The following is a 19,163-nucleotide window of genomic DNA, read 5'->3' as shown; positions in this document are numbered from 1 at the left end:
TCTTATTAGCTATAGTTTGGGTGGGGAGGAGATGGCTGGGAGGAAACGAGAATGGTTGCGAAGAAAGATGAAGGTTATGACGGCCAAGGATCGGCGATGGGCACATAGAGTTCGTGTTTTGTCGTCGATGTGGAGAAGGTGGAGGCAGCCCTGGCACCCTCATCCCCACCTGCTAGTCCTCCTCGACGACGCACACTATTACTTGATGTGGGTGGTCGAGGCCGTCACCATTGTTGCCTCACTTTGCTTCTTCTTCCTGCGCTTTGGTTTTCGGGTTTGATCTTTGAAATGTATAAACCAGCCAGCTTGGGAGGTGGAGAGGGAAGAGTTAAGTGGTATCCGCAGCTGAAGATGAGAACCATTTTATGTAGACTTCTTCTTCTTCTTCTTCTTCCAGAGATGTGTTATAATTCCATTTTATTGCTTGTAAAATTAATTAATTCATGCTCGATCTTATATTTTTCGTTGATCAAATAGGTCAATGCACGGAAGCTGTGTTATATGATATATTATATATATGTGGAACCTTCAATCATTGTATAATTAGTTGGACTTGGACTATATCATAGTTGACTTGTATGCAAGTTCAGATTGAATCCAATTCGAAGTTTTAAAGAAGAGGACAAGGAATATTTCACTAAACCCAACCACCAACAAGCAGGAAGAAAGTTGATGTCGCTGATCTTGGTACTTTTGTATAATTGTGCAAATGGGAGCTTCATTCTACTTCACAGTCAGACGAATCTTGTTACAAAAAAAAAAGGATTGCATAACTGATGTTTAGCTGTACTATTTATTATCTTGCTGATAATTTGTATCAAGCAAGTTGTTAATAATTAGAGGAGGAACGAAAAACAGTAAAATACTAAAATAAAATAGGAATAGTGATGCGTTTCTTTCTTCATGTCAGACAGGTGAAGTCAATGGCAAAATGCAGTAACAGTTACGTAGTGTAGAAACAACAATTTTTTTCAGTCGGATTTCTATGTCGATCACCACTGATCACCACCTTACTTATTGCCGGGAGAAAACGGGAGAGTTACCGGGAAGCTTTCGTCTGAGAATTCTTTTGTACTATTTTTTTGCGTCAAAATTTGGTCCACCACATCCATCTCTAGATAGACCGGTGGCACATGCTTATCTCTTGTACCAGCCTTCACTCCCAGCCCTCATTCAATGGCTGCCACCTTGGCTCTCTCCTCTCCCTCCCTCGCCGGGAAGACGAGGGCAGGGTCACCATGCGCAAGACGAAGCCTTTCTCCTCTGGCAGCCCATGGTACAGCCCCGACCGTGTCAAGTACCTCGGCCCCTTCTCCGGCGAGCCACCATCCTACATGACTGTTGTATTCCCCGGTGACTACGGGTGGGACACTGCTGGCCTCTCTGCAGACCCTGAGACCTTTGCCAAGAACCGTGAGCTCCCCACTGCAGGTGGGCGATGCTTGGAGAACTTGGCCGACCGCCTCGCTGATCCTGTCAACAACAATGCTTGGGCCTGCGCCGCCAACTTTGTCCCTGGCAAGTGAGCAATGGAGGGATCATCACCAAGGAGTGATCTTGATGGATTGCATTGGTCCGACTTGTAATTGCTCTTGGCGATGTAAGATGGTGAATCGTGTACCAATAGTGTATATTCAATAATGTTCTTTTATTCTTCAAGCTCCTATTCTCCCCATAGTAACATCTTGGTTGCAGACAGTGGGAGAGGCTTGGAGTATGATCCAAACCTCATGCCTCTTCATGCAAAAGCATACATGATATATTGATCATCCAGCAACATAGAGCGAACCAATGATTAAATTACAATATCTCAGTCTAGAGGAAAGAACCAAGACTTCTTCACACCTCATTACAATAACAGTAGATTAAGTTTCCGACCTTTATTTTGCCCTTCCGAACTTAGCAGCTAATGAGGCGACTGGCAGAAACATGGAAAGGAAAGGTGGATCTGATCAAAACAGGAGCTACTGATTCATAGCTGACAGAGACAGCACCAAGATACCAGTCGCTGAAAATAATAATTACAGGCATATATTTCAGAAAAAAAATAAAAAAAATAAATCATGCGTTTTTCTGAAAGTTAACTTTTTTGTTAAATTTTGCGATGGCAAATTGATTTTTGTTCTGAAAGTTAATGTTTTATTTAATTTTGTGATGGCAGGATATGGTCTTTAGCTTAGTCGACCGAGGAGCTTCATCCATCTTGCCTTTTTAAGCGATTCGAACGGCAGTCTTCAGTTTGATTGGTAGATTAAACAGAAGAATGTGATTTTGTTTGTGTTTGCTTTCTTCTTTTTCTGGTTAGGCAACTGATGGAAATTTTGATTATGGTCCAAACTTTTTGCTCGAATCCGAGATGGACAACTGAAGATTTTATCTTGAGTTAATGTTTTTATTGAATATTTTCTGGTACCATATGGTTGATATTAGTATTCTTGGTGTATCTTAGGAGCAATGCTCAGGATGCATGCATATCAGTTGCTCACTCTTGCTGTATTGGGAAAAGATGAGTCCTAATATTAGCTGGTGACCGAGGCGTGACAATCACCCCTACGAAGACTGACTTCTGCGATGGCTCCGGTAGATTCCCTTATCAAGCCCCCGCCTATGAGTTGTTTGCTGCCTTTTTTTTTTTTTTTTTTTTCCTTTCTTTTCTTTTTTTTTTTCTTGGTAAACCGACCGCTCATACTAATCTCGCGTGAACATTGCCAACAGAGTCACAAGCCAAAATACTCCACAGCGGTGGAGGAACAAGTACATAGTGAGTCCATAAAATCTCTCCAAAGTGATGAGCAGTAAAGAAGGCGACTTAGTCAGCAGCTTCGTTCGCCTTCCGGAACACATGGCCAACCTGATTTGCTTATTTTTCAACAAGCATGCAGTAAGATCCAATGTAGATCTAACTTTGTATTCACTCGTGGCATTCGAAAGATCCGAGGCGACCACCATTGCTCCTGCCTTCTCAAGATTCCATACATTCCTTATTAATGAATGGACAACCATCCTTTTGAGTACAAGTTTAGATTTGGCCTTAACAAAAAAATGGAGCATTTAACAACGCATCTTCACAAATCAAGGACTGCAAAATCGCCTCTTTCGTTATGGGGTGACGGAAGGATCAAACCATCAGCCAATATGATGCTAACACTGCAACTTTAAATTCAATTTATAATTACGAGTTTTAATTAGCGAATATTAAGATCCTTGCATAAAACAGTAGATAATATGGCGGCCAATGTTTCCGATGTGCCAGTTGTGCTCAATCTAAAATTTCTCCTCTCTATCAATATCTCAGCTCATCTTACCGTCCACCGCACCAAGTTTACAGAGCCGAAGGCCTTAGAAACCTAAAACCGAACATAAGAAACAGAGCATATACTCATAGTAAAATCTTTCTTTGATCCCCTAAGTTGGTAGCAATAGCTATCTTTTGGAATAATATAATGACTCATATTCAAATATCTTAATCCTATTTAAGTGACATCGACCTTCTACGCCGAATTCTGTGAGGACACCCCAGAAATCCTATAATGGCCCAGAAATCACCCCAGAACTAAGTCCAGGTGTTTCTCACTGCACATTCTGTGAGGACATGTCTCGATTAGACCTGACCAAACGATCTGGCCGATTTTTGCCGGTCTCAGGCTGGAATTTCAGCTCCTTGCCTCAATGTTTTAAGCCCGACAAAGTAAAAGATAGGTTCAAGCTTGGCATTTCTAACCCAGCACGATTCAAAATATATAATATATTATATACATTATAATATATAATATAGTATATTAATATATTTATGGTTTTACTCAGATAGTTTGGATGCAAGGAACACTGCTTTAAAAGCTTTTTTTTTTTAAAGAAAAAAAATCAATTGTACGTATGTTTATTTCTTAGAAAACTAAAACATTTTGAAAGGTTATAACTAGTTTTCTGAAAACTTTCTTTTTTCCATGAAAAAGACTTAGTTTTTCTTTTTATTTTCCATAGATTTTCATGTAATTAAACGTATCCTAAAGAACTAGCCTCGTGTGCAAAAATTTGAGTACGATTGCTAGAAGCAAGGACACTGCAATTCAAAGCGACAACTACCTCCCTTCGGTGATTTAATAAGAATAGACATGTTAAATTCAATGCAAAGCAGGAGTTAAAATTGCAATTTCATGAAAAAGAATAAATAAATCTCCATTGAAGATGTACAAGTAGAACAACAAACAAATGATTAAATGGAGCACCCTGTTTGGTCTCTCAAGAAGCCTGAGTTTACTGCCTCTGGTGCTATTTTCAGGACATAACACACCTCTGCAAATATGGCTTACTGCTTATGACCCCCTGAAAATTATTATTTGCACCAATACCCATCAAATTCTCTTGTTTTGGCAATAATATCCATCTCATTAGATCTTTGATTGATGGTGTTGATAACTGTTTTAAGTATTAAAGGACACTTTACCCTTTTGCAATAACACCCACGAAAATTTATAACATTTAATTTACATCATAAATAACTACATTTTTTGCATAGATATTTCAAGAGTATTCATGCAAATTACAAGAGTAATAAGTCATTTTATATTTAAAATGATTCTTTATTACGGCCATCAGTCAAAAATCCAATTGCAGGGGCATTGTTGCAAAACAAGATGATTTAGGGTATATATACAAATCGTGGAAAAATATGCAATAAACTATATTTTGAAGGGTATATATGTTGAAAAAAGAGACACTTTTAGCCAATAAGAACATACCCTGTCTCAGGTATCATATCTGCAGCTGTTGGAGGCAAATTATGCCTTGAGACATGCTCTCTAACCTTTGCATGAGTTTCAGCATCATGCTGAAACATCGACACCAGCTGTTGGAGTTCTAACTTCCTCACCTGAACCTGCTCTTCAGTAATAGGAGTTTGCAACCCAAGATACAGCAACCCAAGACCAAACAGGACAGTTCCTGCAAAGAAGAGAACTCCCGTACACAAGCTAAATGCGTATGGAGTATTCTTGGCCCCTGGTATGCCATCCACATTGATCCCAAAGAGACTGGTAATTATGGAAAGAAGAAGGCCACAACCACCAAAAATGGTCAAATTATGGTTTACACGGAGGCTTCTATCCTGAATTCATAAATCGTTAAAACAACTCAGAGATCAAAACTTTTCAAAGAACCTTCATTTAAAGCACTTGCGTCAATGTGTTATTCTATTTATTGAAAAAAAAAACAGAGAAAGATGTCTATTAGCTAGGTACCTGCAACCATGCACGAACTGTGCTCTGCATAACATCCTGAATTGTAAACAACCGTCCACGGACAGCTTCTTGCTCCTCCAACATTTCCCTTGTATTCTTTTTGATTCCCTCTAGCATAGTTCTTGCAGCATTTCCTCTCAAGTGCTGCAGAAGCTCAAATACGATTTCCTCCCTTGCATGCAATGACCATTTAACTCTAATAACCTGCCACAGAAAATTTTACAAAGACTAGTCATCTTTGAAAAACAGCACAATAAAAAAACACAGGATAAAACTTTCGTAGTGTTATAGTGTAACATCCTAGAACCTCACACAAAATGACTAGCCGGAAGGGATTATTTGGGTTCCTTGATCCTGTATAAGTATCCGAGATCAACGCAACGAATAACCGATGTGGAACTAAATACACGCTCGCATGGGTCCTCACATACTTTACTCGTTTAAGCCCTGACGTCCTCATCAGGCTAAGAGTTCATATCCATTCAAATTTAATCACAAGTACCACGATCGGCCCGTGGTCAGCCCAAATAAATCTGTGCTACAATGTCTCCTAGTCCACATAGGTTATGGACTAGATCCACTCTGATACCATTTGTAACAACCCAGAACCTCATCCAAAAATGGCTAGCCGAAAGGTATTATTTGGATTTCTTGATCATATATAAGTACCCAAAATTTACCTAGCGAAAAACCGATGTGAGACTAAACACACGCCTACATGGGTCCTCACATACAGAAGTACTCTCTAGATCCCAATACAAGCCAATAGGCAATACACAATCAGGACAAAATGCTAGTCTATATTTCTTCTTCGAGCCATGCTTTACTTTAATGAATTAATTCTAATCAGTATTTAAAACAAAGTCCGCAAGCTCGGTACCGGATAGCATATCGGTACCTTATCAGTTCGGCACGATATAGTATGGTACACCTCTATGCCAAAATAGCTCTCTAACCATTTTTTTCTATTTTCATCTCAATACAGACCGGTACACACCTCGGTACAGTGTGGTATATCTCGGTACGCGGCGGTACGCCTCGGTACTACCAACTTGAAGATGTGTTTCATATTGATTTTCTTTCGATATGGTACGGTACGACCTGTACCAGGTGGTACGACAAACCTTGATCTGAAATAACATTAGAAGCAACCCTAAATGGTAAAGCTTGGTGAACGATGAGAACATAAAAGTTGGGACATTGCTTAGTATTGATGGTAAGAATTAGTTGTACTTACTAATGACCAATGATAGCTATTAACGAATATGAGTGAGTTTACCCAACAAAATCATCTTTAGATTGTCAGCTGGAAAATCAATGGGTCCCTTGTACAATGATACCTTTTTTCTTATTTTAAGTTGCGCTCAAAATTTTCACTTTGAGCTTAAGAAAGGTTCAAAATTAAACAGATTACGTTTTGCACTGAAACCAAATTTTCCATCAGTTAATGATGGTTGCTTTTCTCACATATGCAAATGTTTCTTCTTTTAGGCTGTATGACCATATCAGATGGAAACTTTACAACAAGTAGGAAAAAATTTAAGCATGTTAAGAGTGCAAAATTTTCAGCCACCACCGAACTGAAGCTTAGGAACTTTACAGCCAGCATTTCTCTATAAGTCTACCATGCTTGTGGATCTTACTTTTATAGGATGGTGGATGTGAAGTGACATCCGGTCATAGGCAGCTAATGGTATGGTTTGCTGCTCTTTTAACAGAGGACCAGCATGCAGATTACCCTATTACCTTTAACAATGCTCTGCTTCATTTTTTCCTTTTCAAACCTGCAGGAATTTTCCCTGCATAGCAATTTCCAACTTCTTGGGGCCACTGTGTCAATGAAGAAGGATAAAGAGAATGGTAGCCTTCTTGGTGGACCATTGTTAGGGACCTACCTAATCATACTGGTATTAGCTTTCTAAACCAATTATCTGGTTTTATAAGAGAACCAGTTGCAGAATTCCATCCACTCTATAGCAACATAAACCTGGATTTCTCCAAGACCCCTCCAATGTAAGTGCAAAGACTATGATTATTCTTTCTCATGCACTTTGTGACAATACTCAACTGCAGGCCTATCAAACCCTTTACTTCCATATATGTTAAATTACCATGCCACATGCAGTCCAGATGTTCAATATCTTCATCACTTTTAATAATTTAATTAGTCAGTAACCATAATCTAACATTTCTGATAGAGGCTGTGCAAATTGTTCATTAAAAAAGTGATTATTATACAATAATGAGAGAAACCTTGAACAAAGAAAAAGGATTGACTAGGAAGTCCAGTGTGAATACCTGTGTTGCCAATCTTCTAATCTCTTGGTTTAAGATTATAGTGAGTAAATTTAGATCTTCACGATTTCTCCTGGTGAAGATAGCAATATGTTACCAATCTCTGTATAGCACAAGCATAAGCCAGATCTATATGAAGCAGTAAATACTAAAATAGATATTTCTATCCAGATAATATGATCTTATAATAGAAAGGTTACCTATTTACAAACTTCAACTCGATTTCATCAGCTGCCCCAAAAACATGCTTGCGAAACAATCTGAACAATGTCCAAAGGGCACATGTTAGATATATGGTTTATATTATCATAGGAGTAACAATAAATTTGTGCCATGATAGTAACATGATAAAGAAGTACACCAAGTAACTGGCCAAAGATTCCAATAGATGTGTTGATCATATAGAAATTATGCAGCTGAGAGTACTTCTAAGATATTCTTGTTGATACAGTGATTTGCTTGAACCAGATAGGGCCTGAAATAAAACTTGGGAGCTCATTCAAGTCCGGTCAATCACATTTACAAATTCTCTGTTGGATCAGATCATGTGTACAAGTCTAAGACCAATGAGGTTATCAGTTCAAGTCAGGTCCAACTACATCAAAACCTGATTGCACACATTCAAATTTGAACTAGAGCAGGGAAGGTCAACACTATGTCATGCTGTATGTTCAGTTCACCGGGCCAAAAACTGTTCTTTCTGTTTTCTCCTTCCGCTTCTTCTAGAGGTGGTCTCTCTCCCTTCTTAAAGTGGGTGGCTCTCCCAGAAGGTGGAGCCACTAGCCAAGCTACTAATTAAGGTAAAAGATCAATAAATACAAACTATAATTTCACTGGACTTTTAAGAATACAAAATTATGAACATAGTGAATGAAAGAGGCATTACATCTTATGAACACGTCTGTGAAAAAACATGTTTATGCTTCTCTAAAATTGCAACTAAAATAATAACTATGCTCAGCTTCATGAGCTAAGCAGAAATCTCCTCAATATATTATGTTCCAGAACAAAGTTGCAAATCTCCAACCTAGCTTTGTGGTACTTGGACATACAATTTAAGTTAGTGTTCATCTGTTAAATTACTTTTTCTTGAAAGGACTATTAGATACTTATACAAAATAATGGTATTGTTGGCTATGATTCGGACAAGATTCAAGCCTACATGTGTTGGAAAGATTTTTTACTCTTTTTGTTCCCCTATAAACACACCGTATAAGTTTAAAGAGTGCTACCACATATGTAAATACATCTACATCTCTTGATAGGAAGTAATGGTAGCAAAAAAGAATTCAAAGCTTGGGGATTACATCTTACAAGTCTGCAGAAGCAGCTATTAAGTCTTCTTTTGTAAATAGGATCATCGATAGGGTAGATATTGTCACGCCCCCGCCTCTGCGAGGCACGTGAGGCACCCAGTGCCCACGTGGGGGCCACATGAGGGGGGAACACGGGGCTCCCCTGCCAGATATTGTCCGGTTCTGGGGCTTCACGCAAGCGTCCTTCACCCCTCCCCGGTTTTGTTTTCCACCCAAAACGCGTCTGCAGGATTAGGAGACACCCGCCTCATATGCCCAGGCTCTGGAACGAGTCTTTCCGATGTGGGACTATTGGGCCTCACAGATATGTTTTCATGGAGGAGACACAGATTTTTGTTTGAGAATCAATAAAAAGGCCAGGAGCTGCTAATGAACATCCATGGAGAGACTAACGCAATGTCATAGCATGAAACTGAGCAATGGCATACCTGGGAAAAGCGAAGGTACTAAAGTAGAGACTGCCAATAACCACTAGTACAATTTGGAGGAAATGATTGGTCAACCAAAAGGGAAAACAATAAATTCAAGTAAAATTAACAATGAAGGCAAAGAGAACAGCATAGCTAGGAGAGATGCTCAAAGAAGGTAGGTCATGAAAAAACTTACAAGCACCTAAGAATTTTTGTCATATTATCAGCAACTCATATGCTTAAAGCTCTCAACTCTCAAGTGAATCCAATAAGGCTTCAATCAAGGGTTCATATACTAGTAGATTACTAGTAAGATAGCGTACCATACCTAGACAGTATGCCTTTTGGTGCAAGCACAACAAAAATGATATACAATGTGCTGGTACTGTACATTACAGTACAGAGGGGGCGCGCCAGTATAGCTCACAAACTATAGCCCAGTATTTAAATCCTTGGGTCTTCACAGAACAAAACATCACAAACTTGATATGCCAAAAAGGGGTCTCTAGTGGAATGAGAGGAGTGCAAACAACCCTTAAACAATGTCCTAGAAGGCACAAGTAAGATTTAATGAAGGTGATACTCTTTTGAACAAATGATTACAAATGATATTAAGCAAAGATTAGACCCCAAGTACTTTAAGTTTCTTTTTTTTTTTCCTTTCTTTTGGGGGTGGGCAGGTAGGGTTTTTGGTTTGGGGGAGCTGGGGGGAAGGGGAGGGAGAGAGAAGAGAACAAAATCAGCAGCTGATAAATTGATATGAAAATGGAGGCTTGTTGAACCAACTTAGAGTGATTAGCAAAAATCTAGATTTAGGACAAATCACTGCAGAATTGAGCAAGTTTCAAATGATCAGGCAGATGCTATTTTGAGTTAATATAACTGACAAAAAGCATCCTCAGTTACCTGCAATAAAAGGGTCTTTTGACTTAGTACAGGAAATCTAAGTACACCACAAAATTCAAAGAAAACTTGAAAGTCTATGGTTTCTCCAATGTCTAGTAAAAGTTCTTCGTGATACAGTGCTCATCTTGCCTGACTGTGCCAAATACTTTGATGAAATAATTTCAAATGGCATGCGCACAATTTGGATAAAGGTCATTACCTACTTATTTTCCCGACAACTTGGGGTCCTGGGAGGGGCGAACTGGGTAGAGACCTAAATTTTGGCCTTTTTTTATACATAGTGGCTGTCCCAAGACTTGAACTGATGCCATGGCCCTTATAAGCCCAAGCCTTTATCATTGCACCAAGCAATGGCCCCTATCAGCACATTTTGGACATGCAACTGAAAAGCTTAACAGTGAAAGCAGAAAATGCATATGATAATATTCAGGATAGCAGCAATGCCCAAATATGCAAATGTCACGCGAGTAGCATGGTCTGGAATGGTAACAGTATATCACGATACAAAAAAATGCACGTAATAGCATATTCAGCTGAAATGAAAGAAAATGGTGCATATATACTAAAGATGGATAGTTATCTGCCTTCTCCTTCATAAATGGACAAGATTCTAAAGTTTTGAGATAGAAAATGACTCCCATTTGCAGTAGCAGATAGCAACAGTTTAGTCTAGTTGACTAGAAAGCATTTTCTTTTCATGTATAGATAGGACAAAGAGCAAAAGTGAAACTATACCTTCTTACAATAAGCACATGGAACACGGGTAAAGGACTATAATATAGATAGATTTTCATGGAATTATCATTTATAATCTATAGGCAAGAACTCAAGAGCATCGGATATACCAAAACTTCAGCAAATTTAAATAATCAACAACTGGAAACAACAACTATATCGACATCACCTATCATCCCATCGAGAAAGGCGACAAATTAAATGTGCTATAACTTCATGAACTGATTTAGGAGCAACACTCCCACCAGCAAGAAGAAGCTCCTGAGAAGAATTTGATCATTTATCCTCAGTATTGGACAGACCATAGATATAGGGGAAAAAAATCATACTCAACAGAACAAGGAGCTTAGTAAATCAATCAACAAAATAGTATAACGACATGGTTAATCTCTTTTAAGTACCTGAACTTCAGTTATACCCAACACATTTATGTTTGAAGCAGAACCTTTGATATGCAATGCAGTTATTAAAAAGTTTTGAGCTTGCCATGACCGAAGCACAATAGGTATGTCATCTTCATCACAAAAGGGATCACCGACTGACTGACCTAAAAGTTCAAATAATAGTCCACCTGCAACCCTAACTGGGACCTGAAAAGCTAACATCAGCCATATTAATTTAAGAGGAATGACAACATGAAATAAGTGTATAACAAACTAAAAGGAAAGTTGATATTTGACTGCCTCAAGATTATATTAGACAAACATAAATGCATAGCAACGGATATGTTTTCATTTTTTTTTTAAATATAATTTTATGCATTCAAGTTTTAATTGGTATCCTATATATCAAGACTACATTAATATACAGAATCCAGTCATCTGTGCAAACTCAATACGATTACTTTGATGGCTACCATTGTAAGAAAAAAAAAAGAAAGAAAAAGAAAAAAAGATCCTCTTATTTTTTAAGCAAATTCTTTATAGTAGTTCTTTATTTGTCAAATGACAGCTTTTAAATTTCCCATTTCATACTGTGGAATTTGATAATGTCTATTACCAACCCTTTTTATTTGATCATTCTTGTTATACCAGGATGGTGTACCACGGAATGATTAGTTCATGATATATCATTCTAAAGTTGGATCTCCTTTATATACTAAGGAAAGGATTTTATCGCCACATGGAAGAAGCTCATGTCTACTCATCAAGTGATCATATTCTGTCTGCATGTTTTCCCAGACAATATGCTGAACTTTTAGTCTGTTGAGCCTGATGTACACGTGGACCAGTCTCCTAACAGCTTAAGCCTTTGGGCTCAAGCGATTAGCCAACATGGTATCAGAGTTAAGATTGCTGGAGGTCATGAATTCAGATCCCCTCTAATTTAATTATCTATTTAGTTAATCCAGTTGTCATCTCGACTCGTTATTTCTCTGTTCATGTAGGTGGGCAGGGTCTATCTTGTATGCATGGGATGAAGCTGGTAGGTTTAAGTTGAGGCTAATGACTTTCCTGACATATATACATGCTCAAGAATAAATAAGCTAGTTAGCTGGTGCCAAAACTTATTTCATACCATGAAACTTAAGAAGTAATGAATTCCTTGTTACAGAAGATTATCTGTACAAATTTAAATATCAAGGGCTGACCCGTCAATTTGAATGAATTTTGTAGTCAACGGATCTAAGATTCTCCTATGAATGTTATAGGCATTCTTCAAGTTGATTGGTTATTTTGTATCAAATAGTAGGTCTATGCTAAAAATCTAGGAGAAATTGCAATAACAAACATTTGGAAAAGAAGGTTAAAGAACTGTATAATTTTTTTCAGGAAACAAAGGAATTTTATTGACATATACATGAGATATGTCTAAACACATGCAAACAGTGTTTTTTCTATACATAGATAGGTAGGTAGGTAAGTATCATGCATTCATGACACCTAAAGAAATTACAAACTTAAAAATACAAAGTGTTCATGAAGGGAGATGGAGCAGCTACTAGAAGAATCAGTAACAAGTCACCTCGTATAAAAGGTGCTTCATCCGTTCACTAATAAGCCGACTCTCATCTCTCAAGGCAATACTGATGGCAGGATGCAACCATGGAGAATTACTTAGCCACGAATCAACATAAGGATGACCTGCAGTTACATGACACCACCATCTAGGCCCTGCTGGACGCTCCCAGTAAGGAGCTGCAACATCAGCAACAGTAAAATCATCCTCATCATCAGTAAGATCTAGTGAAGCCCAGCGAGCATCAGCTTGGACCATCTGGACGAGTTCCGAAATCCTAGCCCAACCAATAGGAATCCAATGGCTGTCTGAAAATACCCTCATAAACTTTGGCTTTTCTTTATAGTCATCAAGTTGAGGAACTTCCTTGACACCTAAGATGGAGACAGTGTTGTTTAGATCTATGAGAGGCGTGGATTCCGGTAAGCTGTTCTTATTCAAATATTGCGAAGAAGCATTACCAAGTCCAGATCTAGTAATTTGCTTCTTTGGATTCAGACTGCCCTTTCGCTGCAATGAAAGGGTCCTTGGACCAGATTTATCTGGACTTGCCGACCTATGGCCTCGGACAAATTCAAAAGCACAGATGAGCCCATCTGTCCATAGTTCATTCCGTGGTGCACCTTCTCTACTTGCATGGAATTTACTGACCTCTTGCTTCTTACTCTTACTGCCCATGCAAGCTGGACTTTGTTCATCATAATCGCTCATTTTAATTTCATCTAGAGAAGCAATTAAAAATTTTCAGTTCATTATTTGTGAAGATATTTAGATAGAACAGGAAACTATGGAATATGAGCAGTGCCAGATAATGATCTTACATTCTTGAGAGCCTTCCATTGGCTGAAACTTGCAGGCTTAGAATGAAAGTTTAAAGTTACCTACAACATGCTTTCAAGGGTGGGAAGGAAATAAAAAAGCACGATAATCATATATTTACTTGAGGACATGCAGGATATCAGGAAGCAAGTTCTTTTAACTATAAGCTAACATACAGTGAAATACTCCTTTGACAACCCTAAGTCAAGCATCATGAATTGTAAAAGAAAAAGTGAACTAGTAATAATCGTATACCTGAAAAGGCAGGCAACAGACATCAAACGCCACTGATTTTCAAATGTGGTTTTTATTATATGCCAACAAAGTACAAAAATTCAGGTAAGTCTGTTGAAGCATAAATTAAGAAAAAAGGATTGTTCTTCAAACATAAGATGAATGCCTCCATCTATGGCAAACATATAACAGATATACAAACTGAATACCTTTCAAGAGGAGGGTAAAGCTGCATATGGGGTTGCAGACATTGGCCAGATGGATAATTTGAATAGATTGCCTTCTCATGAAGGTCCAGAAATCAGTCTGTATAATGATTGGACTATTATTAACATAAAGAGTAACTTAGAATTGCCAGAGGGTGATAAAAAGAATGCTGCAAGAGGACTGCACATTGAGTTCTCCTTGCTTTCAAGCTTTTGTTAGGAGGGTTAAAATCCATTATTTAGGGGAATATTTGCATAAATAATTTGGTTATGATGGGATATTGGATTCATAAGATCATTAGTAGATACTGCTATCTTGAATAATTTATTTATTTTTTAATGGCGAATCAACCCACTTAAAGGTCAACTGGAATTTAATTAGTGGCAGTGTCACGCCCCGGATCCGGACATTTTTTTTTTTTTTATGTTTTGCATCCCAGATCTGGCTCATGACATGGCCGTGCTGTTGTAGGTTGCTGCCCACAATAACACGCAGCCCATGATAACAATATTATTTTATGAAATAAAACCAAATCCGATCAAGTTTATTGACTAATCATAAAGAAGCAAATACAGAGCATCTAATCAAATACTTGAGTTTGCAATATTACAACCCAAACTTATTAACATAGATACTTCTAAGAGTCCCTATAACTATGCTTCCACTCCAATTTTCATTCACTCTTTTCCGCTCCAAATCGTCTTAATTATCTGAAATGAATAAAGAAAACAACAGGGAGGTATGAGCTTGCTACTCAGTAAGTAACCATGTACTATCCCATTAGATCAAGCATAATTTTTCTCATGCCAATGCATCATTTGAAGAACTTAACAGAAAATAAAGCATTTCATAGATAAACTATTCAAACAGGTTAAAAAGCAAAATATGCTTCAACCATGCAAGTTCATAAACATGATAATGCAAGTCTTATAAAAATGTTGCCATTCATCCATACTTTATAAATCTTACTCTCAGACGGATGTATTGCTATGGTCACTATAATCCCGTGACAGGGTTCGTATTCGTAGTCGACAAGTTTTATAACTTATTCTTATTCGTTACCAACTTTAACCCGTTGGCAGAGGGCCATATTCGTTGGATGCTAGCTCCAGAGGGGTCGACTGACCTCTATTTCTAGAGGTGGGCATAGCTATCTGAGAGTTCATAAATCATTATTCTTTTTCATAAGTCATACTTTCATATATAGGTTGGAAAATGACAAATGGCATCGTAATGTATAAAATTCATGATCATGCCACAAATCTCATTTTCATGCAATTCATCATAACCATAATTCATCGTAATGTATAAAATTCATAATCATGCCACAAATCTTATTTTCATGCAATTTATCATAACCATAATTTATATTGAAATATTTATGAAGGATGCAATTTAATCAAACTCATTAATCATATGCAATCATATGCTTGATCCTATTTTTAAGAAAATACATCATAACAAATATATTTTTTATTATTTTATTCTTACAATTAAACAGTGATTTTTAAATTAATAAGATCAGTGCCAGGGTTACTTACCTTGATTCGCTCACGAATCTCTAGAACCAGATGACAATTTCACTGTACCTATCATCATCATAGAGGACAGATTATTAACCACTCATTGATCATTTTTTTTTATTTTTAATTTATTTATTTATTATTATTTCATTTCATTTAAATACATCTATTACCTTAATTCTCTATTTATTTAATTACAAATTTATTATTATTATTATTTATTTTATTTTTTCTTTTCTTTTTTTTTTCTCCCGACGCTTCCCCTCTTCCCGAAGCTTCCCCTCTTATTCTTCTTCTTCTTCTTCTTCTTCTTCTCTCGCCCCCCCTTTTTCTCCCGTAAGGGAGGTCGGGCTCGAGAGGGCCGAACGGCAGCCGGCGACGCCCCTTCGGCCGACTGGCGGCGCCCGCGGGTGGCCGTCACCCACGGTGCCTACGGCACCCGCAGCTGCGGCCGTGGCCGTGCCCACGGTCCGCGGCTACAGCCGTGGCCGAACCCACGGCCTGCGGCTGGCGGTCCCCGGCCTCCGGCGCCCGCAGTCGCAGGCCGTGCCTGCGGCCGGCGGTCCCCGGCCTCCGGCGCCCGCAGTCGCAGGCCGTGCCTGCGGCCCGTGGCCGGCGTTCCCCTTCCTCTTTTTTTTTTTTTTCTTTCTTTCTTGCTTCTCACCCAGGGAGACAGGCGTGAGTCGCCCCCTTTGTCCCACCAGAGGGGAGAAGGGAAAGGCTCTGATCCGGCTGCAGTCCCTACCGACGACTGACGGTGGCTGCGGCCGAAACCAAACGGCACTTGTGGCCGGGAGCCGGCGACGCAGACGACCACAGGTACGCCTTCTTCCCCTCTTCTTCTTTTGTTTTATCAGAGCCGAGGACGGCTCTTGTCCGATGGTGGGAAGGGTGTGAGGCCCAATAGTCCCACATCGGAAAGACTCGTTCCAGAGCCTGGGCATATGAGGCGGGTGTCTCCAAATCCTGCAGACGCGTTTTGGATGGAAAACAAAACCGGGGAGGGGTGAAGGACGCTTGCGTGAAGCCTCAGAACCGGACAATATCTGGCAGGGGAGCCCCGTGTTCCCCCCTCATGTGGCCCCCACGTGGGCAGTAGGTGCCTCACGTGCCTCGCAGAGGCGGGGGCGTGACAGGCAGAGAGTTGGGTCACTATCTAATGACAAGGAATTGTAAGGAAAATGATTTTGTGCATACAATCTTCTCTAGGACATACAGATGTGGCCACTAAGAGCAGCATGACCATAATGCTCTTCGTCTATTTTCTTCTCTTCTTACATTATTCATCATGAGATCTGTACTAGGCACGGTACCGTCAGTTTCTTTCTGAAAATGAATCACTGTCTTCATCAACATGCTCAAACCTTTTGCTCTCCATCTTTACTCACATTCATCTGTACCTCACAAGAATTGTTTCCCTTTGTCTCTGAGAAATATTATCTAGATATCTTTCTTTTACATGCTTAAAGCCAGTCATGTTCCAGTTGTTTTGACCAAGAACATGACTCTAATGATTGCTTATGGGCATTGGAACTCTCCTTGATCCATGATGCCACCTTGTATGTGGCTTTAACTGTTCAAAGCCTAAAATTTTGCTGCCAGCTCACCCTCAAACTCACGAACACCAACACTCACCATTGGTATAAAGAAATTTTTAGAACATTTATCCATGCTCTCATATTCTCAATGTGGATGTTCAGGCTTGATTAGGAATGGGCACATTATCTCCTTGGGAAAATATCTTACCTTCCAAAAGAGCTCTTATCTCATTTAGCACCCTTCTCCCCATCCAAATATAACATAATCATAACCATCAAGTCCATCCCAATTAACAAGGAATACCTCTTATGTCGGGCATCTCAACGTCCTTTCCCACATTTACACAAATTTAATTGACAATGGCTAGGTCCTCGTCACCTCTTTCCTATGAGACACATATAAGCATATGTTCAGGCCTTGATCAAATCTCTGTTAAGCCCATAACACCTTAACAAACTGTAAATTGCTCTACACTCGATTGATGCATACTTTATGCCCCTTTTCATCATATCCTTCCTAGTAGACATGCATTCTTAATAATACAATATTCGATCCCTTATCATTATTATCAAACAGAATATTTCATGAAGTCAGCAACATATGCATTGGTCAAATAACACCTCAGAAGCATTCTCCATTCTCTTGGGCAATAAATTAGTAAAATCGATACCAATGCAAGATAAAGCGTTGTTGTTATCCAGCCAAGAAAAAATAGAACATTTTAATCCCAAAATCTATGCAACTTTTAACCTTCATTTTTAGTCAAAAAATTGGATATGTGCCCCTCTCAGCGACATGGGTCCACAGAAACCATGATGCAAGCCTTCGATTAATGATTCTATGCATCAGCTTACTTCATAAACTAATTGTTTGCCAGAATTCTAATTTCCCAGCAACAATGTTTATGTTCATGATATACCACATTCATAGATTGGGCTTTTGCCCAATACTTTTCCCAAAAGAAGAAAAAAAAAGGAAAAAAAAGACATTTCACATTCATAAACAACATTATGCCATGCGATGCCTTCCAAGGAAACATATAAATCCCTTCCTTATACAAAAAATTCGCAGACTATGGTCCAGCAAACACCTTGGCCATTAAAAATTCTGTAATCAATTGTTTGCTTTTCTTTCAACTGTTAGATTTGAAAGTTCTTGCATCAAAATTTTAAACAAATAATTCAAAATCTTAAAAGAAATAAATACACAAGTCGAAGTGTCTAGTCTATTGAGAAACAATCAATTGTAAATCAATCAACTAGCTTGTGAAGCCAACTATCAACTCCAATATCTAACAAAAGAAATAAGTCGTCAACAAAACAGAGCGACATCTAACACCTTTTTTTTTGTTGGGGGCGGTGGAGGGCTGAGAGATTAAAAAGAAAAAATAATTTACCATAGAAAATAAAGAAAAAGAATTGATAATAAAAGAAGAGATTGAGACAGAAAATAATTACCGAGGATTGGGGAGGCGGCGAAATCTTTCTGGACTCCCTGCTTCTCCTCTTCTCTTTATTGTTGTACTTTTCTGGCTTCGGATTTGAATAAGAGAATATATAAAGAAAGAATTTGTATAGGAGAAGGCGGAGCTCTGAATCCGATCACTCTCGAGAAGCCGACAGTGGATCAGCTGAGAGACTCAGACGCGGAAGAAGCACAAGGTGGATTAGCAATAAGAGAATCAAAGGTGGGTTGCCTGAAATTTACGCTAGACGGCATAGCGAAGCAAATGCGGAGCCGTGGAGGGAAGGTAGTGCGAAAAAATGAAATTAAGAGGGCAGTTGGGCTTCTAGCCTTTTGCCACACAGGCGGCGCTTCCACGGCGTTCTAGGCGTTAGCCGTAAAATGGACCCACAAAGCGAACCATTTACCTGCTTTCGCGCTCGCCAAAGGTACGCCAAGCAATATCCCACCGTATTCTCTCTCCTCTTCGTTCCGCATTCCGACCCCGTCCTCCCCCACCATCACTCTCATTTGTCGGTG

The 19,163-nt window shown here is 39.0% G+C and overlaps 2 protein-coding genes across 6 annotated transcripts; one reads left to right on the top strand and one right to left on the bottom strand.

The window, feature by feature from the left end:
* Nucleotides 1-786: 786 nt before the first annotated feature.
* LOC120112590 (chlorophyll a-b binding protein 21, chloroplastic-like) lies at nt 787-2,096 on the top strand. Its single transcript, XM_039132172.1, has one exon. The coding sequence runs from the start codon at nt 1,134-1,136 to the stop codon at nt 1,524-1,526; it is 393 nt and encodes a 130-aa protein (XP_038988100.1). The 5' UTR covers nt 787-1,133; the 3' UTR covers nt 1,527-2,096.
* A 2,062-nt stretch (nt 2,097-4,158) lies between these two features.
* Nucleotides 4,159-19,036, bottom strand: LOC103714979. 5 transcript variants are annotated; one of them, XM_039131571.1, is made up of 10 exons: nt 18,638-19,036; nt 13,680-14,217; nt 12,865-13,580; nt 11,301-11,489; nt 11,069-11,160; nt 7,733-7,792; nt 7,536-7,605; nt 5,238-5,441; nt 4,740-5,104; nt 4,159-4,323 (listed from the first exon to the last, which is right to left on the bottom strand). In XM_039131571.1, exons 2-10 carry the CDS (start codon nt 13,696-13,698, stop codon nt 4,314-4,316), a joined length of 1,725 nt encoding a protein of 574 aa, XP_038987499.1. In that variant the 5' UTR covers nt 13,699-14,217; nt 18,638-19,036; the 3' UTR covers nt 4,159-4,313. The 5 variants fall into 5 exon arrangements, with proteins under 5 accessions (XP_038987499.1, XP_008800692.2, XP_038987500.1 ...); XM_008802470.4 differs by lacking the exons at nt 4,159-4,323; nt 13,680-14,217 and having other exon boundaries at nt 4,663-5,104; nt 12,865-13,232; nt 13,320-13,580; nt 18,638-19,028; XM_039131572.1 differs by lacking the exons at nt 4,159-4,323; nt 18,638-19,036 and having other exon boundaries at nt 4,663-5,104; nt 12,865-13,232; nt 13,320-13,580; nt 13,680-14,193.
* Between the last annotated feature and the right edge of the window lie 127 nt (nt 19,037-19,163).

Source organism: Phoenix dactylifera, chromosome 11, assembly GCF_009389715.1.
Source record: "Phoenix dactylifera cultivar Barhee BC4 chromosome 11, palm_55x_up_171113_PBpolish2nd_filt_p, whole genome shotgun sequence".
Taxonomy (NCBI): Eukaryota; Viridiplantae; Streptophyta; class Magnoliopsida; order Arecales; family Arecaceae; genus Phoenix; species Phoenix dactylifera.
This window is presented reverse-complemented; position numbering and strand designations above follow the sequence as displayed.

Coding starts and splice junctions, on each gene's coding strand:
- LOC103714979 (XM_039131570.1), bottom strand. Junction 11,490..12,864: donor TGAAGCACCTTTTATACGAG/GTGACTTGTTAC, acceptor TTAGCTTTTCAG/GTCCCAGTTAGGGTTGCAGG. Junction 5,442..7,535: donor TTAGAAGATTGGCAACACAG/GTATTCACACTG, acceptor TTTCTGTGGCAG/GTTATTAGAGTTAAATGGTC.
- LOC120112590 (XM_039132172.1), top strand. CDS start 1,134: ATGCTTATCTCTTGTACCAGCCTTCACTCCCAGCCCTCATTCAATGGC.